Source organism: Gymnogyps californianus, chromosome 5, assembly GCF_018139145.2.
Source record: "Gymnogyps californianus isolate 813 chromosome 5, ASM1813914v2, whole genome shotgun sequence".
NCBI lineage: Eukaryota > Metazoa > Chordata > Aves > Accipitriformes > Cathartidae > Gymnogyps > Gymnogyps californianus.
This window is the reverse complement of record NC_059475.1, coordinates 66,446,533-66,469,727: the sequence shown is the minus strand read 5'-3', so window position 1 is coordinate 66,469,727 and position 23,195 is coordinate 66,446,533. Positions and strand designations below refer to the sequence as shown.

At 40.2% G+C, this 23,195-nt stretch overlaps 1 protein-coding gene across 3 annotated transcripts; it reads left to right on the top strand.

Annotated features, from left to right (window-relative positions):
* The first annotated feature begins 1,460 nt into the window (after positions 1-1,460).
* On the top strand, positions 1,461-22,951 carry NAA30 (N-alpha-acetyltransferase 30, NatC catalytic subunit). 3 transcript variants are annotated; one of them, XM_050898530.1, is made up of 5 exons: positions 1,461-1,514; positions 1,799-2,716; positions 10,219-10,342; positions 12,392-12,447; positions 19,611-22,951. In XM_050898530.1, exons 2-5 carry the CDS (start codon positions 1,802-1,804, stop codon positions 19,746-19,748), a joined length of 1,233 nt encoding a protein of 410 aa, XP_050754487.1. In that variant the 5' UTR covers positions 1,461-1,514; positions 1,799-1,801; the 3' UTR covers positions 19,749-22,951. The 3 variants fall into 3 exon arrangements, with proteins under 3 accessions (XP_050754487.1, XP_050754488.1, XP_050754489.1); XM_050898531.1 differs by lacking the exons at positions 12,392-12,447; positions 19,611-22,951 and adding an exon at positions 11,727-11,765; XM_050898532.1 differs by lacking the exons at positions 10,219-10,342; positions 12,392-12,447.
* Positions 22,952-23,195: the final 244 nt, after the last annotated feature.

Here is a 23,195-nt window from a genome sequence, read left to right as displayed (position 1 = left end):
GATCAGGCCCACGAGTGTCCTTTGGTGCCTGAAAACACACACAAAAGCCCATTAAACACTTGAACAAAATCATGTATGTGAACACCTTTGTAGAGCAGATAGAAGTGTCTAAAAACAGATCTGCAAAGCAACTGCAGGACACATCAAGCCAACGTGAATAGAGATAACATGCATTAATCTTTCTGAATGGAGTCTTGGAAAAGAATAAATAAATCTAAAAGGTTACAGAGACCCATTTCATTCTCAAAATTTAAGTAATTCCATCATTAATTACTTTGAATAAAAGCCTTATAATTCACCCACTTTCAAATAGGTATTTTACTCTTTTCCTACTTTACCTCAGAACTCAGAAATTCATAAATGCAAGTCTGTAACCCCACAGTCTATTTTCTTCCTAATTAAAGAATCCTGTTAGGACACGTAGAGTAGTTGCTGGAGTTTCCTTTTAAGTCCAGACCTGTCACTTCCTTGAAAAATAACTGTAGCAAATGAAAGTGAGCAAGTCTTACAACAGCCCTGCGAAGCTTTCATGTGAGAAAAGGAAAAACCTACTATTTCTCTGCATTTTGAGGGGCCACGTACGCATGTTAATAGAATCCTCACATCTAAAGGACTTGTCTGTCGCTGTAATATCTAGTAGCATGTTCTTAACACAGAGATTATTTAACGCAGAGCAGCAGTGGAGATCACTTGAAACTACTTCTTTCAGCCTTGCTGAGTTTCCACTGTTACCAGTTGCACAACGCAGTCCAAGGCTTGCCTTTGCCTATCCAGACGGGGAATGACATCCCTCACACGGCTTTCGAAAGGAAGAGCAACACCTCCTGCCCTCTTCTCTGATCTGCAACAGAGTGTCACCAGAACACTGCTGGCAGTGTCCTTCTGGGGCAGCGCCTGTGCCCTGTCAGGTTTGGGCTGATCAAACAAAACAAAGCGCAACCGCCAACGTGAGCGTCTCCCGGGGTGTGATCGAGGGCAGGGGAGGCAGCGAAGGGACACGTTTGAGGGAAATGGTGCCGTTGCTGGAGTATTCATAGGCGCAACTGGTGAAACCTGCGTCCACCAACTCCGGCGCCCAGGCCGAGCGGGAGCACCGGGGCACCGGCCTAGGCCGAGCGGGCCCCGAGGCCCCAGCCTGACCCCAGTGCCGGCCTCACCCGGGCAGGCCGCGACCCCCACACTCAGCCCCGGGAGCGGGTGCCCCGAGCCTCCTGGGCTGGTCAGCGGGGGCGGCGTGCCCGCGGGGCGGCAGGACCCCTGTGGGGTCCCCCCGAGCTCCGGGCGGCGGGGCCCGGCCGGCAGCGTGAGGGCGGCCGGGCCCTGCCAGGGTCCCCGTCACGCCCGGGCCCGTGGCGAGGCCGCCCCGCCCCGCCGTCGCTAGGCCCCGCCGCCAAGGGAGGAAGTGTCGTAACAGCTGACAGGAAACTTGGCCGCGGGTTACGGCAGCGGCGGCCGCGCTTGGCGGCCGCTGGATGAGCGGAGAGTGGGAGCCGCGGCGCTGAGGAGACGCGGGGGTGAGTGGCCGCGGCGGCGGGCGGGGAGGCCGCGGCGGCGGCGGGTAGCCGCCCGGGGCCCGCAAGGGACCGGGGAAGGGCCCCGGCGGCGGCGGCGGGGGAAGCGGGACATCAGGAAGAGGCGGCGGCGGGGCGGCGAGGCGGGGCCCGGGCACCGTCTCTGCCTTTGTTCGCGCCCCCCCCCCACCCCCGACCGCGGCCCGTGAGGCCGCCGCCTCCCCCCCTCGCCCCCGTCTCGTCTGACGCCCTCCTCCTCGGTGAGTTTGTGTCGGTCTCTCCCGTAGGATATGGCCGAGGTACCGCCGGGGCCTAGCAGCGTCCTCTCCCCGCAGGGGGACACGCTCTCCCCCTTCCCCGGAGGAGGAGGGGGGGCTGCTTCCTCCTCCTCCTCTTCCACCTCCTCTGCTGCCGCTGCCGCCTGCACCGGGGCCCAGGACGAGGAGGCCGAAGAGGAGGAGGAAGAGGAGGGACCCGCGGGCGGACGGGAGCAGCAGCAGCGAGGAGGAGGAGGAGGCAGCGACGGCGGCAAGGGGGGGCCGCAGCAGCACCGCCTCCACCACCACCACCACCATCCCCCGCACCACAACCACCAGCTCAACGGCCTCATCAGCCCCGAGCTGCGGCACCTGCGGGCCTCCCTCAAGAGCAAGATCCTCAGCTCGGAGGCAGGGGCAGCCCCCGAGGGGCTGGAGAACAAGCGAGCCAGCAAAACAATGGGCTCCGGACAGCAGCAGCAGTCATCGCCCCCGACCACAGCACCGTGCTCATCCCCCCTTACCAACCACCTTCCTCCCCAGGGAAGGACTGCACCCTCTCCTCCTCCTTCTCCCCCAGCAGCAGCAGCAAGAGGGGACAGGAGCCAGCCTGCTGCCACAACTACGACTGCTGCTAAGACTGCAGCCCGCAATGGACTGGCAGGAGGGACTGGCTTGGAGGAGGAAGACCAGGAGGAGGGGGATGAAGGAGGGGAGGAGGAGGAGTCCCTGCTGCTACTCTCCAGGTCCTTAGCAGCAGCTTGCAGTTTGAAAGGCTCGGGAACGGACTCTCAGCCCGAGGAGGACCTAACGATACGATACGTCCGATATGAGTCAGAGCTGCAGATGCCCGATATCATGAGACTGATCACCAAAGATCTGTCTGAACCCTACTCCATTTACACATATAGGTATTTTATCCACAACTGGCCACAACTTTGCTTTTTGGTAAGTGCCGGAGGGGGCAGGGAGGGCAGGAATTGGGAGCGGTTTGGGGCTGGGGAGGAGAGGATTAAAGGGTTGACATATGTGGAAATACTTCTAATAATCTTTTTGTGGATAAGGCCAAGCTTTTTTGGAAGTAGCTGTCTCCCTAATGAAGGCCCCCTGTGACCTGTGCATGTATAAGTAAAGCATACACCTGAAGTTCCTGCATTTATTAATATATGTTTTAAGTGGTGGGGAAAGGGTTTGAGCACAGGGCTAGGATCCAGGAATTCAAGGCTTCTAATCTTGGTTTTGACATTGACTTTTGTGACCTTTGGTAGCTCATTTTGTCATTCTGTCTCAGTTTCTAGGTTTGTATTTAAAAAAGAAAGTACTTAGTCCACTAGTGTCTTATGAGTGCTTAGTAATTCTTGCACAATGGTTTTAAAACAGACTTCAGCGTGGCTGGCCTATAAATGTTAAGTGATAGATGGAGAGACACCGTGAAAGGTTTTGTAGACTTTTTGATCTGTGAGCTTACTTTGAAAAAGACAAGTACAACTGTATTGCTTCTTACAGGTGTGATTGTGTATGCAGCATGCAGAAATTCTCGTGCTGCTTAGATTGTCTTGCTGTACTAATGATGTATTTAGTTTTATATTCTTCCTACCACACTATTGAAAAGACTGATTTAGCTGTCACACTGTCTTTCTAAATGTTTAGCAATTCTTATGGAAGAACTTGTGTCTCAGTTGAAAAGCATGCTTTTAGGATGATAATCCGTCCACAGGTATATGAAACTGAGTATAAGTTGGCCTGAGGAGTACACGTGCATAGTGGGAGCTTAGCTGTGTTTGATTTACTCATATGCTCATACGTCTGCAAACCAGAACACTTATGGGAGTGTATGGCACTTCCTTGCTAAGGTAAATGATGAATTCTTCTCTCTTGATGTTTTAATCAAGGCTGGACACCTCTCTGAAAGGTATGATTTAGCTAGAGCCAAGACGCCCTTCAATTCAGGAGTATCTCTGTAAAATTTTAATAGGATATGAGTACAGGACGTGAGGCTAATGGAATCCATCTGGCCTTAAACTTCCTGAATGTTCTTGGTTTAGGGTCTGGTATAATTTATAGGGGTATTTATGTGATTTACAGGAGGATTTTCAGAACTGTGCCTCTTAAAACCCTGAAGAGGGAATACAGTAGGATTATAGGAAGTTGAGCAAAGCATTACCTTCTGGAACAAAATAGGAATATGAAAATATTTGAGAACATTGTTTGATGCAAAGTCATGTTTGCCATTATAAGGATGCTGATCAGAGCAGAATGGTATTTTTCAAGCACTGAGCTATGTGTGTGACTGATTTACCTCATACTGAAAATAAATGCTTGTGAACTACAAATGTCCATACTTTCAGCATCAAGGGTATCGCTGCTAATGCCAAGGTAATGTTGGGTACTATTAGATCACAATGCATTTGTTTAGACTTTAAATCTTTATTTTTTTGTCAGGGAGTGACTTGAGAATTTTGTTATGAAAAAAGCAATGGCAAGTTGTTTGCCAGAAAACAGGTGATTTCTAATAAGCGCATTCAAAGAATAAGATATCACTCAAGGAAAAGAAAGTGTCTTATGCTTATTTTGTAGTGACAGCTTCTTTTTTTTTAATAGCCTTGAAGAATCAACAAAACTTTACTTGAACTCTGTGTATTTGCCATTTTTTTGACGGGTGGAACAACGTAAAGTACATAAAACTGTAGAGAAGAATATGTGGCTATGAATGTCTAAAGCTAGCAAATTGTTATCTACTTAATAATTTGAAGGTCTTGCAGTATGTTGAGTCAAATTTAATGGGTTTTTTTGTGACTGGCTTTAGTATTTTTAAAGTTTGTTTTTTAGAGGTTGTCTTAAAGACTTTCTGTTCCATAAAATTTAATTTGTTCCTGCAGTTAGTGGATTCCTGAACTACTTCTATCTAATAAGTCTCTTTAAAATATTTATCTTCAGTCAGGGACTGCATATGCCAGTTAGCAAGAACAGTGTTAGGATGGTGAACAGAAGCATAGTGCCTGATCTCACAGAATCATTTGTCTTTAATGCCTTGTGGCCTCATACCCTTCTGGTTTCAGGTTTTGTTTTGGTTTTGATTGGTCTTGGGGAGAGGGGTTAGACTGCAATTTGATTGTATTTGAAAAAATATCTGTAGGGGTTCAATCCTTTACTGGATTTCACCATCACCATTTTTAAAATCTTGCAATGTATTCTCACCTGTCTTCATTGCACTGTCATGGGCTCCCTTCCCTTTCTCAACACGTGAGGGGAAAGTACTAACACCATTTAAATTGAAGATGGGATATGTTTTTTCTGTAAATGATCAGCAATTGTCACTTGCTGATATTTATAAACCATCTTAAACACCATAATCTTGCTATCTGGCATTTTGGATACCTGACAATGCAGAGGTGTTTTCTGGGGGCATTACTGAAATTATTCCTGACGATGATTTTCTCATGGGTTTGAAACTTGCGGAGTTTTGGCTTGGCCTTCCCAAGGTGCACTGTTGCTCTAATGGCTAGTGCAACCAAACGGGCTGCTTGCTTTTTCTTTCTGTTCAACTACCTCTTCCTGGTTTGTGCCAACCCATGTGTTTCTGATTTGGGAAGCTAAGATAGCCCTCCAACCACCAACATATATTTATAAGTGTGTGTGTATGTAGGTATATGTTTTAGGGTCAGGTTTCTGTTGGTTTAGGGCTCCAAATATATTCAGAGTAGGATGTCACAGGCACCAGTGTTGGTGCAAGAGAAGAGGTGAGAATGCACAGCTGGAGGGAAGGCATAGGACCAACCCTAACTAGTCAGTAGCGTGTTTTGCTGTATCAAACCACTTCCTACCTGTACGCTCAAAAAAGAAGTTCATATTCCACTTTAAGAGGACCTGGAGATACTGGGAATCTTCAAAACCTGTTCATTTTAATGTCAAATTCATCCATGTAACTGTCTTCCTGACTTTAGGGGTAACAGGTTGGGAATACTTGATGATCAGTTTTGTTGTGTTACACTGCAGCGTTATCTGACTGAGCTGTTGCAAGGTAATAACCTCCTCCGTAATCTGCAGCTGTCTGCTTAAACTCGGGTTTCGCCTGTCTTTGGAAGAGCAGGTTTGCACTGTGTGCTAGGGGTGGATGCCCTGTAAATGCTTGGTTTTTACTGATTCCCAGGAGCTCTGTCAGCCCAGTTTCTCTTCAAATGACCTATGATAACCACTCCTCTGTCAAAAAATGACAGAGGAAAGGGGTATCTTTTGTTTCATGTAAAGCATTTTTAAGCGTTGCTACAGCTTTGTCCCCACGTGGATTGTAAATGCATTTTCGAAGTTGTAGCTTCCTTTTAAAGTCTTTTTGTGGCTTCTGGTCTTAGCAGTGTTAAATTTCTAAAACTTCCATTTAGAACTGATACATTAAATATTTCAGAAAATTGTTTTCAAAATACTTTAGCGTGGGAGAGGTAAGCTTAGGAAACCTTGCTCTGTGCCAAAGTTTGGATAAGATAGGATGTAATAAAAGCAGAGTTCTGACTGAGTGTTGTAACCTCTCCTGTAATTCACAATACTGCACCACTCGGCTGCCTTTTAAGAAAAATCTGGAAAATCTGTGCTTTTATTGGGTTCTTAACTTTGCTGCGAGCTATAGCAGCATTTATAATTTAAACTTTCACAAGTTTAAAAGTAACCTATTAATTCCATGTAAGTGGTTTTGGATGTGTTGTAAATCCTAAATGACTGCAGTTAAGATCTTGTTTTATACTAATGTTTTGCCTTTTTTTTTTTTTTAATTGGATTTTATTCAAGAGCCTAAGCGTACTTCGTGTTGAAATTAAGACTTGTAAGACATTGTCCCTGTTTTTCAGTTGCGGAAAACTTGGGGCATAAAAGAAGAACCAGAAAAGTTAGGAAACTGTCTGGGAAGTCTTCCTAGCCTCATGGCAGACGTAGGAAGAAATTCTATAACACCCATTCCCAATTTGCAAACTCTCTCTGTATTCCAGTTTCCTCTTAGGAGTGATCGTGGTTTCAGATACAGGCTTGCTGTGCTGCTTCTCACTGTCAGTGGCTTTGTGAAACCTTCAGTCATTGCAGCATCTGAGTACGTAACAACAGCTAGTGTAGTTATTCTGGCAGTGCCCTTGCACAGGAGGGAATTGCTCGTGTCCAGTTTCATAGAGTGGAAACAGAGTGACTTACTGATTTGACTAGTATTGTAAAGGGCTCTGACTGAAGTGCCAGACTTTAGGTTAAAACCATTAGCCTAAATGTATCCTCTAATGGCATTCAGTAATAAGATTGCTAAATGTAAGCCAAAGGATTCATACAGAGCTGTTTCTGTGATGCTTTGGGATGGATTTTGGTGCACGTGCGAAAGGGAAGCTGTATTGCAGTAGCGCAGGTTCTACTGCATTTGAATGGCAAAATATTTCTCTTTCAGGGGCTAGTTGGTTGTTTTAATCTTCTTTAAATGGGAAGAAATGTCACAGGATCTGGGTATTAAATGCATACTCAGACTGTGGCTGACAGACTTAATGCCATCTTTGCTAATGACATTAATGCCAATTGTTTAATTTTGTGAAAAGTAATGTTCTTGCTGATTCACAGACATTTCTGTGCTAACTCTTCTAGTAATACATGGTTGCAATATGAAGATACTAAAATCTAGTTTGTTTTAAACATTTAAACTTATTCATAAGAACAAAGTTGATGAGAATATTGGATTTGAATTCATGTATGTTAATCCTGCTAACGACTTATAATTGAAGTAAATCTTATAGTACTCCATGGGGTTTATAGTATATAATAGTAACTTGGGCTGAATTCTGTTTGTAGAAACTTCTATGTTTAGAAGTACTCTCATATACCTGAAAAGAAAATTTGGCCCATGATTGTCTCTTCATAAATGGTGTTCTGTGGGAACTACTTTTTCTCTCTCTTCCCCACTCTCCTTATTTCAGTCTGGGTTTTTTTTATTTACACAGTTTAACCTTCTCCAGGGAATTAAATTACAAAGTTTTACATCACATTTTAGGTTCATTTCCAGCTTTAGATAAGGTTGGAGAGGAGAGGACAGGCAACAAAAAAACTCAAATTGAGGTGGAAATGCAGCACTCCCTCTGTAAGTGGAACAACTGTAGATTAATTGGCAGACTTACCTGCCTAAAGACAGAGAAATAGATTTAAGTGTTTGGGAAACTGGTAACGAAGTCATACTTTATTCAGCTCTCCGGCAACAGTGGGTATTTGCTTCTTTGATCACTGAAACAAAATTCTTTGCTGTTCATTTAGCGTTTTAAATATATGATTCATGAACATAGCTTTTCTGAAAAGTGCCCTAAAGAAGAAAGAACACAGATACGCAATGTCTAGAATGTCACTACTCTTGAAGGGTGTACAAAAAAAAATAAAAAAAAAAAAAAAATTAAAAATTCTCTACGTAACTGTTACAGCCAACAATTTGCACGTGTTCAGGGCAAAGCATAACTATAACATGCTAGTTTGTGGTGTGCTTCTTTTTTTTTAGTGAGGTATAAGATTACATCTAGTTACTCTGCATAATTATAGCAATGTTATGAACAGTCTGTCTGATGATACTCTTTAACTCCCTGGTTTTCTCAGGTCTGAGCTGAGATACAAAACTTGCCTTGAGCTGACACTTTGCATACACAGTTTTAGTATAAATACAGCTCTTCTTTTCTATGGAATAAACTGTGTTTTAGAACAAATGAAAGACTGCTTAGAGGCTGTGTATTTCAGTCCATTTAGATCATGCTACAGTTTTTGTTCGTTGTTCTAAAAACCGCTTGTTTAGATTGTTCAGAGTCGTTCGTGGATACCGCTAAAAAAATGTGTTTTCCTGCCAAATAAAAACTTAGCAATAATTATATTTGCCTGATGAGCTTAAACTATATTAGAAATGGTGTTAGGATCATGCTGTATCATAGAGCTTTGGAACTGCAGCTCATACCTTTGGGGCTGCTTCACTTTTGGTACAGCTCCTGGTTGACAGCTAACTTGGTTAATCACCCACAATCCAGGTAGAGATGCTGGAAGACATTATTCTTCTTGGGGCGAAAAAACTGTGTGTGTGTGTGCCTGCAATATGATCTGCGTGAATGAATCTTCTATCCGTAGAGTCTTAGCCTACAAGCTGTATACAAAAAGGTTCAGGTGGTTGGAGGCTATAGAGTATATACCATAGACTTTGGAGAAGCGAGCACTGGGTTCACAGGTGGGCTGCACTCAGGCCTGGCAATACTGGCTCTGGCAAGTCCTTTTCATTTGACGTGTCTTACTGTTGTAAATTTGGATTATCCCGAAGCGCTTGTGCCGGCACATGCCTGTGCCAATCATGTGCTGTAGTCCCGGTTTAGTTGTTATACTTGAGCCAAAGGCTAGTTCCCCCCTGCAGATACAGGTCTATCGAAGTCTGTGGATCCACTTATACACCCATATGTACAATTATGAGTTTCTTTTTTATCTCTGTCAATCTTTCCTGAATGAATAGTAATTCTTTCTCCCCTTGGATGCTATCCTACTCAGCAGCATTATTCAGTTTTACTGCTGCAGGTTATAATGTCATTAATCTCTCATGCTGCCTAATCCTTCAGTTAACATATGACTTAGTTTTTCTTACACTCTAATATATTCATGGTAAAATTTTGGTGAACACAGTGGTTGTGCAAGTGGTTTGATAAGTGTTTGGGGAGGAGTTGGGTTCTTTTCTTTTTGTGTTTTTTTTTCCTTAATATTTCAGAATAACTACATCTCCTTGACCATGATTTTTGTGACAATACCGTTGGAATTAACTGTCAGTGCATAGCTCTTAACAAATGAAGTCTCTGAACAGTTAAAATGTGTGAAATTAACTGTGTGGTTTTTTGTTTGTTCTTTGGGTGTTGTATGACTGAAAATGACAGTTTCTAAAGATTAAATGCAGCAACATTTTTCTCTGATCCTTTGTGGCCTTGACATTAAAACCAGACAAAATTAAGCATGTTATCTACCACAGCCCTTGTACGTGAAAATTCAGATCACTATCAAACAGGAATGGACTTTTTTTCCTCTGCAGCAGCCCATGTGAAAGGGTGATTTATGCTTTAACCTGCTCTTTTTTTTTTTTTTTTTTTTTTTTTTTTTGGTGTGTGTGTCATCCTGTCCCCGTTCCCCCCCCCCCCCCCCCCCTTCTATCACACATGTTCTTGCCCGTGTAGAATAATAATGTGGTTCTCTCCAGGACAATTCATTGGTTGTTAATTGACGTGTAACTTTACTTGAATTTAATAAAGAAATAAGGGTCCTTTAATCTTATTTACACTTTTGGAGACATTTTAAAAATTTATTTAGTTATTTTTTCATAGCTTTATGCAAACAAATTTTGTGTGGCTGTTTCAGTTAAAATGAACTGGTTTACTACTTTTGGTAGCACTGTAGATCACAAACTGAGAATGCATACGTGTATGTTTGTCTTTAAGGCCATGGTAGGTGAGGAGTGTGTAGGTGCCATCGTCTGCAAGCTGGATATGCACAAAAAGATGTTCCGCAGAGGTTATATAGCCATGTTAGCAGTGGATTCCAAATACAGAAGAAAAGGAATTGGTAAGAATAGCCTTTTTTGTTATTTCTTACTTAAATCCTGTAGTTGGGATAACTGTAGCTGTCATAAAGATTTAAGCAGAACTGAACTTCTAGATGTGGTGGTTTGTCTGTCATCCCCGCCTTACTCGACCACACAAGCTCCCCAGTGGCTTTTTTTATTTTGTTAAAATAACCTGAAATGCCCTATGAGATTTACATCTGGGATACGATAAAGCTAAAAAGAAAGGCAGTCAGCAGCCCCTTACCTCTGCCTATTACAACTGTCAAACAACAGTGGGAATTGCTTTGTGTTTTTATATGTGCCCTCATCGCTGTATTTCTATGTTGTGTTCAGTCTATCTTTTTTTAGTGAACTTATACCCTGGCTTTCCCCTATCAATTCCATATATTGCCCGTTGGGGACCATGTATGTAGCTCACTGTTGTATTAATAAGTGAAGACAAATAGTTGTGTATTGCTACTTGAATGACTGAAATGGACATCTGTTTTGTTGGGAAGTTACATGATAAAAGAAATCACTCTTGGCAGGGAGTTTGCCCTCCCTCGTTAATCAGTTTTGCCCTGATGAAGGGATTTTCATTCTCACACCAGTTATTCTAGTTGGCTTAATTAAAGATCTGTTCTTATGGAACTTAATTTTTTTGTGTTGGTTATTGTGAAATTACATTTTGTAACATTTTTAACTTAAAACGTAGATGTCAGCTTTAAAGGCTAGAAATGTGCTTCACCACTCATTCACACTGAACAGCTCATACTTCTGTGATTAAAGACAGAAAATTACTTGCAATGGAAAAATACGGTGATACATTGCAGAATGGTACCATTGTGTTTGTTCTTCTCTTCAAAAAAAAAAAAAAAAAAAACCACTCCAAAAAACTTGAAGCACTACGTATTATCATGACTATTCAAGCATGTATGGATTTTTTTTTTCTCCAGTGCAGTTCAAAAGCCATTGTTGATTTCTATAGTGGAGCAGAGGGAAGAGGATACTGAGAAATCACTGTCTCCTTTCCTTTTAGCTGAGTCATGAAGGAGCCTGCCATAATTTAATTGCAGGTGCTTGGATTCATAAGTAAATAAGAACTAATGCTGTTATTATGAAGATCTCTGCAAGATTTTTCCCTCGCTTTAGTCAGTTCGTTATTTTAGAATTATGTAAATAGAATTTATATTTAAAGCCTTGCTTTCTTTAGCATTATATGTGTTGACTTTTTCCTACATTTGCCACCTTGCTGTTTCTCAAAGTGTGCTGTTAATCTGAAGATTTGTTTTATATGTAGTACAGTTTTGTCGTATGTTCAATGAAAATCTTAATTTATTAAAGTTTTGAGAATACTTTAAAACATTCTCTAGATTCCTTGGGGTTTTTTTTCCTTTTCCTTAGCCTTCTTATGGAAGTGAGATTTATGCAATTTCATTGAACAGCAGTTTTTTCCACTAATAACTTTGAAATCAACTTTCAATTTCACCCCAATTCTACAGACAGGTAGGGATATTACATTTGTAGAACTGTTGTGAAATAGATGAAAAATAATGATAAAGAATTAAATTAATGCTTGACTGAGGGGAAGGGATGGGCTTCAACCATATTATTAGATGCTAGCAAATCCAAATGGGAGTAAGCCACAAGAAAAGTGGTTTCGTAAGTTCTGTTACTAATAGAAGTATTTGTTTTAGTAAGAGGAAATTCCCTTGGAAGATGAATGTCCTTCAAGTATGTGCCAGCAGATTTTGACTTTAAATGCAACAAAAAGGAATGAATCACATCTTGGAAGGCTATATATAACACTATGTTAAACATAGAAGCCTGTTTCTAATATCCTTGTGTTAGAAGAATCTTGCGCTCAAGCTGAGTCTCTGGATAACTTTACAGATTATTTTAATGGTCAAACTTGAGACTGCAACTTGACTGCAACTTCTTGTTTCTTTCTTTCCTTCCTCCCTGCTTTCCCCAGGTGTCATGTCATGTAGGTAGCACACATAGTAGTCATATATGAACTAGCATCTTTTGCATTGCAACTCTGACACTTACTGAAATCTATATTTCAGGTACAAACTTGGTTAAGAAAGCTATTTATGCTATGGTTGAAGGAGATTGTGATGAGGTAAGATTTTATAATCAAAAACTTTCATAATGTAAATGGTTTGCATTCTCCTATATGTGGATTCATTTCACAGGTGTTTCTGGTGTTTCTTCTACAGGACTTTTTTTTTTTTAGGTGGGGAGTGGGTTGGTAAGAAGCTAATCCTTTTATTATAAGAGGAAAAAGAACCTCAGAAAAACGTATGGCACAAATGGGAGAAGGACTTTCTAAATTTGTCATAAGGGCTCAAATTCAGTGTTTCAGGCTTTGTTTTACTTTGCAAAGCTGCCTCAGCCTTCAGTCGCAGGCACGTTTTCCTCCAAAGACTCTAGTTTAAGGTGCTACTGACCAGTGTAACTTGCATGTTGTGTCTAATACTTCCATACTTTCAGAATACACAGAGATGCTGGAACAGTACGTGCTGTAGTATTGCAGAATGTGGTTTTATCACAGCAAGTCATTAGGCTATTCTGACAGTGCATAGCTATATTACATAGCACTAACAGAACTCGTGATTTAGCATGTCAACAAAAACTTGGAAGGAAAGTGACTGAATCACTGTCAAACTTTCTATGGCCTGTATGTTACTAGTCTTTTGTTTTACCAGGTTACAGTCCCGACTTTTTTTTTTTTTTTTTTTATATATACATAAAGCAGCTAACTATGTGCCATGTTTAACTTGTGAGGAACTCTCCCTAGATCCATCCTCCTTAGTCAGGTTATCTGTCCCTTTAACTTTCATCTCCTTGGTACAATGCAATTGTTAGCTTGTTCCTGATATATGAGCACTGTGTCATTTCAGTGTGTCTAGTTAATGATCCTTTGATCTCTCTGTTATCTTGTTTCAACTGCTCCCTCAATTGTCCTGCTGCAGTGTGGTGAAGTTTCTTATGCAAAACTACGATTTCTGTCACAGGACTTCTGGCACATACTCTGTTTATCTTTCCACTTGTGTTACGCCTCTTGCAACATCCCTGCATATGTTCTGACTTCATTCATTGTTTGAGATACTTATTCTTCCCTTCAGATCCCTTCATGCCGCTGCTTACTGGTGTATTTTTTTTTTTCCCCCTCTCTCTCTAATTTATGTTGTACTCAGGCAGTATAGTGCAATCTGATAGTTCTGTAATTCTTTAAGTTCTTTGTTTTGGCTTGTTGCTTCTGTCACCATATGTAGTAGCTTTGCTCTGATCTGTTTTACTACTTGCTACATTGAACTAATCAAAAAAAGTTTTTTGGTTTTGGTTTTTTTTTTCCCATTGCTTTCCACTATGGTCTTGAATTCATTTGCCGTTGCTAGAGTATTCAAGATTAAAAAAAATTTAAAAATAATTGAGGAATTAAGATGCAGTGATGTGAATTGCCTACTGTTGCTAGAGAGTCAGTAGTAGAACTGGCTATTTCTACTCAAGCTACCAGAGTTGCAATAATTACCATATGGCTTATGAGTGTATGTGTACTACTTCTCACGTAACTTCATTTCTGAATTGGACTATCTAACAGGTATATGCATAATGATCTCTCCTGTGTCTTTCTTTTTTTCTACCACTATAATATTTGTCCAAGAGCCCTTCTTACTGTTTTTTATCTTCATAAAAATGAAATACGTGTGATAAGGATTGCAGGATAGTCTGCAGTGAGACCTCATTAAGTCTTAGTCACAGATTTTCATCTATGGTGCTATATAAATGCTTTGTATGAAGTGCAGAGGGCATTTTTCAGAGCCTGTTGCTGTCCCTCTTTAATCGAAGGTGCTACAATTCAAGCTCCTTGAAGTGTGTGCTGGACGGGTGCGGGCATGTTTCAGTTCCAGTTTGGAAACTGTGTAACCGTGTTTGTGGCATGATGATTCTGAACTAATTATGCCCTGCTTCTTGGGGGCTTTCGCATCAGCTGAGTCTTGTGCTGGCACAGAATTTTGAAACCGGAGCTCATCATGCCCGGGCAGCGTGGAGTGAAAGCAGAGTATATTTCTGACTTCCTACACTGGTTGGCAGAGGCATACCCACACTGATTTGATATATTTATGTTGTTCTTTTTCACATACAGGTTATCTACAGCAAAATAGCCAATGTTTTCATGTTTTCTTCTTTTCTTTGCCACCAAGTGTAGGCTTCTTCAAGATATACATGGTACAAAATAATGATGTTGGTTACTTGTACCACATGGTAGGTTGCCGAGTTTTCAGTCATGACCAGAATCTGAAAAATCCAGCTAGCCACCCATTAAAAGCTCTGTCCGACAGAGCCAAGACACTTGCTCTCACCAGTTTTTACAACAGTTGTTGGGAGAACAGTTTTTGGCTGTCTAATTGATGCCTAGAGCTGATTAAACATGTAGTGCATCATAGTAATTTGTCTTCGTGAGGTGTGTAAATAGTTTAATCAACTCTGCTGCTCTTAAGATATTTTTCTACATCCCTTAATAAAATCAGAAGCATGATGAAAATAAAAAGATGCTGCTACTTGATATAAGATGAACTGCAATTAAAAAAAATGCTATGTTCTGAAACTTGCTTGGAATAGGATTAAAAACATGACTATGCAGCTGTGGGTGTCATGAAGAATTTCCAAAGGCTGCTTGGAAATTCTTCCCTTCAATCTAATTATGGAATAGATGCAGTAAATGTACTTAATTTTAATAATTTGTGGCATATAATCTGAGAAATGTTTCGTTCAGTGTATTACTTTTCAAAGTACCGTAGATTGGACTTCTGAGGTATCAACATTGAATCCTGAAAAATAAAGGATTTATACACCACCATAGATGAAAATCTTGAAAAATCACTACTGATGTGCTGGCATTTCAAAGTATGCTGCAATATTTTAGTGATTAAGGAAATTTTTTTTCCTGTAAGCGAATTTAGTGGAATAAACTAAGCCAAGCGTATGCAACAAGTGATTTACAGTGCAAGCTTCCGTGGCCAGCCAGCTGCGTAAGAGGTAGTTTATGCTATATGCCATGCTTCAACGCGGAGAGGCAATATCCTTCCAGCCAGTGGTTGTTTCGTGGCTTGAGGAAGCTGTGGGGTGAGTAAGTGAAGAAGTGAATTGGCTGGAATGGAATCTGTGTGGAGGGGAGGAGCTGGCCGTGGAGCTGGCCATGGCCTACATTCGAATAGAAATGAGGGAAGTGATCTGATGTTGGGGGTGGGTGGTTGAACTAGAAGTAACCTTCAAGCCTGAAGAAAGTACTCAACAGCATGCTTTGAGCTGGCGTGTCTGGATGTAACATTACAAAACTTGAGGGATCTTTGAATTGGTTGTGGGGGTTTGGTTGGTTGGTTTTTTACCTTCGTGACTTTCTCAGGCATTCGATGTTAATGAATTCTAGTATTTGGGGTAGTGAACTGAAGGTTTTCAAGATTGTAGTGGCCTGAGTTTCCAATAGGTCACAATGATTTAGAATGACTTTATGGGCTGGTTGCATAGAAAATGTGAACTATGGAAATAAATCAGGTGAATAGTTTTGCTCTCATCTTCAAAGTTTTTTGAAGAGATTTTTCTTCCAGTGTAAAAACAGGAGAGTATGTGCTAACTCCAGCAAGTTGGGTGTCTGGCTGGTTTTTGTACATTTGCTTAGTTTTTACTGACAAGCAGTTTTCAAAAATTGTACTGCTTTAGACCTTCATGTGGAACTGTTACATCCCTTAATCACAATTAGAAAGGAGGAGTTGTTCATTCCTATGTAGGTTTTCCATCTGTAACAAATAACTGTAAGTAATCTGCATACGATTCATTCACTTCGTATTACTGAAATAAGGTACCATGTAACTGGTAACTAATCAAAGTAAGACTCCAGTAAGTGGGACTTCTAAGAGCTTTTTTAAGCAAAATGTAGAATGTGAAAAGGAGTTGCAACTTTTCATGAGAATTTCCAGTGAAACTTTAGGGTGATTTAAAGTGGGTTTTTTTGAGCACAACAGTAGTTGTGTCATTTTAATTCAGTACCACACTTGTAAAAATTAAATGTATGTTTTTATATAACCCTATTGACATCTTTGCTTTTCCTTAATCTACAAATCATCTAAGGTATTAAGTGCTATATTTTGGGTGCTACCTTTCTCTAAAAGTTAAGGCAGTTAAACTGATTAAGGAGACTGGACAAGCACCCATAACTTGAGTCTGATGATATGCCAGACTTAAGAGTAAGAATAGCAACCTCTTCTGTGAGTGCTGAGAGAGTACTTTCTTCATTTGCTTATTTGATTTGGCTCTATTCATTCTATGACTTGGTTTCTAAACTTGAGTTCATTCAGAGTTTGAACTGAAGAAGCAAGGAAGCTTGACCTCTCTGTTTTTTCTTCGGTTTATGAAAACATAATAACAAGAAACATTGCACTCCACTCTTACTATAGAAGATTTCTTGCTTCTCAACCCAGTTAACATTAGACAGTTAAGATTAAATGTTAGGTGTATGAAACTTAAGACATAAGAGAAAGCAAGAGCCTTCAGAAAGTTGCAACTTGTGCAGAAAATGCTGTTAAATCCGATCAGACTTTTGCTGGTCTCCAGGGGAGGATGTGGTTGTGTTATTAGAGGATTTAACAGGCATATGTGTACAACAAAATAGACCCTATGAGACCAGAAATAAATGTAATGATTGAAGGTTTGGAGCTTGATTGAAAATCTCACACAGGAAAAGATTAATCCTTCACAAAATGAAGCTAATGAAATTTGGATAAAATACGACTGTGTCTCCCTTTTAGATAATAGAAACGTGTCTTTAGCCCTTTGAGATCAACACAATATGTTGAGATCGTGCCGAGTCTCCCTTAGAAATACCAGAGCAAATCTCTTGTATTTGCTTTCAAGATGAGCATTCACTCAGGTAGTGGGATTCCGACAAACCTGAATTTCAACATTTAACCACTCCCTTAAATTCAATGATCTGCAGTGTTGGAAGTCTTTTAGCATTGCAAGGTGTTCGAGCTTGCAGTTGAATACAGACTTGTTATATCACTCTGCCAGGTTACTAAGCTTTTATGAGAGTGAATGCCATCTGTAGCTAAGAGTTCAAATAATAGTCTCTTGCACTGTGGATTTACATGGGTCAGATTTCCTCTTTGGCATAATGCTTTGTTTTAGTTTGAATTAAGAAGTTGTACAATGCGCGTAATTGTGTAGCAAATAGCACTCTTCAGGAAAACTATTGCACTTCCATAATTTGTTATAAATTAATAGTTATCCATTTTAATGGATTAAGGACGTTAAGAGTACTTGGTCAAGTCACAAGACTTGATAGTAGTATTCTATGAGGTGCCAGCTAGAGAAATTCAATCTCTAATTCTTGCCATAAGACTAAGAATTGAATTAGGTTGTCTTAAGTGTGCAGGTACAACAGACTGTCCTGCTGTAATTTAAGAACTCTGACTATTAATATTTTAACGTGTGACTCGTAGTTCCTTTTCGGAAAACGAACTACTTCTGAGTCTTACATTGTTCACTGGGTTGTTAGCCCCAGGTTTACTATTCTTTCAGCATTCTTACACTGAGAAGCACAGGGGGAATTATGCATTGGAATGTGGTTAGAGTGGCTTGAAACTTGAGTAATGGTCAAATATATACATTAAATGGATTTTTAAATCTTGTTGAAGGTGACCAGTCTAACTGCTGGCTCCTTCCCTCTTTTACATTGGCTTAGCCACTCCTCAGACTGCAGAAAACAAACCTGATGGAGAGGAAAAGAAAACCTGGTTTTCTACCAGGTTGCTTTTTGAAGTAGCTCAGCAACAAGCCTAGTGCGCTGGCAGAAAAGGTGAGGGGGAATGGAAATGTGTGCCTGAAGGCAATGGGGCCACAGGGTCCATAAAGCAGATTGGCTTAAACTGCTCTACAAATACAGGCTAATATTTTGTTCGTGGTTTTGGGGGGGTGGGGGGATGTTAACCAGTTTTCCTGCTTTTTATTGGAGGAGAAGGGAATCCTGGGTTTTGAGGTGGGGTAGATGACTTTTTTTGGACTCGGAGTTTTATGTATACAGTTCTAACTACACAGAGCGGGTATCAAATGCTGGTTTAGAAATAGCCATTAGTGGACTTAACACCAGCAGTGATCACTCGTTTGCTGCAGAAATTGCTTAGGCTGTATTTTCATTGTATGGTCTTTGTACAGTGTCCATCAGCTCTTGTGAACGTACATTGTCATGGGACTGTATGTAGTCTAGTCAGCTTATTAGTTCAGCCTGTGTTCTTGCGCAACTATGATCTGTCCTTAATAGCAGAATCCTTAAATAATTGAGTTGGACAACAGTAAAGAGGCAAAACAAGTTTTTATCATTTGGAGTGGGTGCACGGCGTACCAGTTATGGCAGAGCTCTGCTCAGCGCATTTGGAGAAGAGAGGGGAGAACAGTTCAGAGGGACATACTTCAGCAGTTTTGCAATTAACTTCTGGTTAACGCCAGTGTAGTTTTTTGCCTGTACTTGAGACTTCTGGGGCAATTTTGAGTCTTTGTTTAATTTGGACTATTCTTACACTTGGGTTTGGTCTGAGCTACTTATGACAGGTCTTCCTGTAACTGGGGTCTTATCAACACAGGGGGAAAAGGATGGAAAAAGCTGCTCTTTCTTCCTGGTGTGCTCTCTGATTTGAGTTTGGGATACTTGTGTTGAGCCCAAATATTCGTTGCAAACCTTGGGTCCGACAGCTAGTCGTAGAATGCGAAAGCCTGTATCTAGGTCTAAATCTATTGAATTAGAGGTCAAAGATATTAAACGACTAAACAAAACCTCATGTGCCAAGTTCTTGTGACATGCGAAAGTTCAGTTGCTCGTTCAAAGTCTGTTTTGGACCCTGACCTGTTTGGTAGGTTGGGTTTGAGTTTGGGTTTTGGGTTTTTTTGGGGGGTGGGAGTGGTGGGGAGGCAGGGGTTGTTTGGGTTTTGTTCGTTTGTTTTTTACCCTAGCTGTTAGGTAATGAGATGAAATACCATTTACAGCAAAGAACTAAAATCTTGATATGAATGAAACTTGTTTACAATTACAATTGTTAGTTAACTGCTATTTTTTTTTTTAAATGTGGGAATGGAGAGGTGTTGCTTGAGTAAGTCAGGACAAGAAAAAATTAATTCCACTCATTGCTAATAAGTGTACCTTTAAATAAAAACTTTGAAATTGTTTCAGTAGTCATGTAATTGCAACTGCTTTCTAATATGATATGTTTTTTTCCTTTTTTTTCCTTAAAGGTTGTATTGGAAACAGAAATCACAAATAAGTCTGCTTTGAAACTTTATGAAAACCTTGGTTTTGTGCGAGACAAGAGGCTGTTCAGATACTATTTAAATGGAGTTGATGCACTGCGTCTTAAACTATGGCTGCGTTAAAAGAAACCATCACATCAAGCAACTGACGTCCCAACAGCACAGAGTTGTCCTTTGCATGCAATGCAATTTGTACAAAATTGCTTTGCAGGTGGACTTAGTAATTTCCATGCAGCTCTTAATCTGTCAGTGTCTCATTGAGTGTCGCACATATTTGTTGCACTTTGGCATGGCGCATTTGTTCAGAATTAAAACCGATTGTTTCAAACTTCCGAGTTCTTTTGGTACCAGCAAGATGTGCCAGTTGATAGCCAAGATATGTTCATTCATTTGCAAGTCTACTGACTGTATTACATACACAGTGAACATTTTATCAAAGAACCTGTATGTGGAACGCGACTTTTGGTTCCAGAAAAAAGCCAATGTAGATTGTAAAATTCTATAAGTATACTAACATTTCATACAAAAATTGCCATAGTTTTCTGGAAAAAGGCTTCAATTTTAGGTTTTATTTTTCAATATTGAATTTTCCATTCTTAAATATTGGTACCTCAGTGATTAGTGAATGAAAAAAATGTATTGTAGGGTGGGGTGTGTGTTACAATGAGTAACAGTAACAATTAAGTTGCGTCTGCCAGTGCCTGTATAGATAAGTATATTTGTCTTCACCTCTAAGTTTGGAGTGCATGCTTTTATTCTTTTACTTTCTTCAATTGTCTTTGCAAGAAAATTTCTGCTTTTATTTAAATTCTGGATTTGATAATAAATTATTTCAGATTTTTATAATTTGGATACTTCTCCCAAACGAGGGTTTGGAAGGCCCTTCTTTTCTTATAGCAAGAAGTGTAAGCTATTTTGAAAACCTTGAGTAGCTGCTAAAAGAGAACCTGATGTCACCAGTAAATCTCTGCTGGTTTTGGATGCACTTTTTTCATTAAAAGAGTGAGGGACTTTTAAAAGAAGATATAGAAAATTAATGTAAATTGGTATGATTTTATTTAATCAAAATTATTGCTAGAAGCTCTGAAAAACAGCTATTTTAAGGTAGTTGGAACAATTTTTTTTCAGATTCAGATTGCTTTGCTTCAGTGTTCTAAAATGCTTCAATCTTTGGTTCTTGGTCTTGGAAATAAATTTCAAGGTGTATTATATCCATCTTTAGCTGCTCTCATTTTCTCTAAACTTACATGAGCTAAATTATTGGGGGACTTTTTCCCTCCAGAATCAAAGCAGCGGGGAAGGACTTCTCTCTCTCTTCCTCCCTCTTTCTCGCATTCACTCTTGCTCTGTTTTTCTTTTTTTTTTTTTTCTTTCCCCCTTTCTTTAATTGGGCTTACATAGGTTTTACCAATACCCATCGTTTTTGGTTTTGTTCTTTTTTTTTTTTTCCTTCGGTAATTACAGTGTCTAGGCTTTCTTGTTCAGTGTGATTATATAGCCCAGTTCTATGAATCAGTTGGGTTTTTTTCACTTTGGAAAAAAAAAAAAGTATTAGTTGACTTGTGGAAGAACCTATGTAATCTGTGAAAAAGGATGAACTCTCAGTGAATCCGCTCTTCTGTAGTTGAGCGTACTCTTCAGATTTGCCTTACTACACTTTTTTTTTTTTTTAAAGGGTTTGGTTTGAGTCATGGTGGTTTTTTTTCTAATTACTGTACATTTAAAAACAAAACCAACAAAACCCCTACCTCCAGTAACATTTGGAAAAGAGCCCTGTGCAGGAAAACTGGATTTAAAGGAAAGCCTTATTTTGCACAGACCAATCGCACATGGTGATGGGCATTTCTTACCATGTACAAATTATGAGTTGTATTTGAAAATAAAGATTTTTAATGGAAATTGGCCCCTCTGAGTTTTCTGCTTGTAGACACCATTTGTGCTTACGAGGGGGTTTGTTCCCCTCAGTAAAGAAAACTCATATTTAAAATGGTGCCCAAGACAAAGTGTTATAAACTGGAGCCTGTTATTCACAGAACATGTTGGAGTTCAGCGTAAAGCCTGTATGTTGCCACTACTGCCTTGTGACATGATAAAACCTTTTGTTCACGTTATCCCGATCCCTCAGGTTTGCCAGTTGTTCTGGGCAGCTTTGCAGGAGGTTTCGTTCATAGTTAAGGCTTAAATGTTGGTAATGTTAAATCAAGCGGAACAGATTTCTCTCCGCCGTGTTCCAGTGGTCCAGGACGTAGTGACTGCTCTGGCTTGCTTGAACTAAGGAGACAGATCAGGGAGGTGTCCTACCTTGTTAGCAGCTGTTGGACTTGTATCGCAAATTGCAAACTAGGCTATCTTGTGTGTCTGCTGATGTTTAAAAACTGAAAAGCCAGACAGGCAAGTTTTCTATTGGTTAATATTTAAGCCGTGGGTGTCTTAAGATTCAAAAGCCGACTTAGAAGTTAGCCGAAATCACTTTTCGTGAAGGCACTGCCAAAAACACCGCTTCTGAGCAAACTTCAAATACAATTCTGTTTGTTTATTGTAAGAAGTAATTGTCGCCATGCACGTTTTGAAAATACTGCGCAAAATAGGTGCACGTTTCTTTTAAAAAAAAGCACATTGCCTCAAAGGTTCTGATATTGCTGCTGTGTAACACGCAGTTCACTACGGAAGATGCTGAAGCTGTATGTGTTGGTTCGTATTAAAAGAAACAGATTTGTTCTCTGTGTTGCTTGGGATTTGGATATCAAGTGGGAAGTTCCGAATTTGCAAAGAGATGAAAACAGATTTTTCAAAAGAAATCTAGCAATGAAAAGTTGGTTATTTCTCATGTCTGTTGCTAAAACACAGTCCTCTCCCCCTCACCTTTTGCATTGACAAATCTAACTAAGGAGTTGATCGCTTTTATATTTAAATTTGCCCAAATGTTGCTATTGGCTGACACGTTGGTATGGATGTTTGCATTATATTGTTTTTTAAGAACTGATCAGGTTCATCACCTTCAAGAAAAGTAGGCATAATCTAATTGGCGTTGCATAGTATGTCACAAACTATTTTTCAGGGCGCTGCAAGACATTGCTAAAACTGAGTGCTATGTTAAAAAGATTTCAGGTCTTGTATAAACATTACAACCTATATTGGAGTTCAGGTATCAGGTGGGCATCTATGAAAATATCAAGTGTATCTCAAAATACTGGACTGCTGTTTTGAGTGGATTATATTCTTCTGTCCCTTTATCCTTTTTGATGAGAACAAAAACAGTGGGGTTATGAAATGTACAAGCTGTCTAAATACAATGCAGTCAAATAAATGGTTAAGTTGTTTATCTATTTCCTTTTGAATGGAAATGTTCTAATGATTGTTTTGCTTTGTCTACAAAATATGAATACACGCTTATGCTTGAGAGAGAAATGGTGGAAAAATTTTTACAAGAGTTGTTTATCGCTACTTGATTTTCGTTTCCCTGCCTGTGTTGGAAGCATCTTGAACATGAACATCAGTGTCATAGCTGAACTAAAATGGATCCTTTTTTCATGTCTGTGAAGTTATGAGTAATGTAGTCATTCTGGACTT

Excerpts from the sequence above, each read along its gene's own strand:
- NAA30 (XM_050898530.1), top strand. The coding sequence starts at position 1,802 with ATGGCCGAGGTACCGCCGGGGCCTAGCAGCGTCCTCTCCCCGCAGGGG. Across the intron at positions 10,343-12,391 it reads ATACAGAAGAAAAGGAATTG|GTACAAACTTGGTTAAGAAA; the intron begins GTAAGAATAGCC and ends TCTATATTTCAG. Across the intron at positions 12,448-19,610 it reads TTGAAGGAGATTGTGATGAG|GTTGTATTGGAAACAGAAAT; the intron begins GTAAGATTTTAT and ends TTTTCCTTAAAG.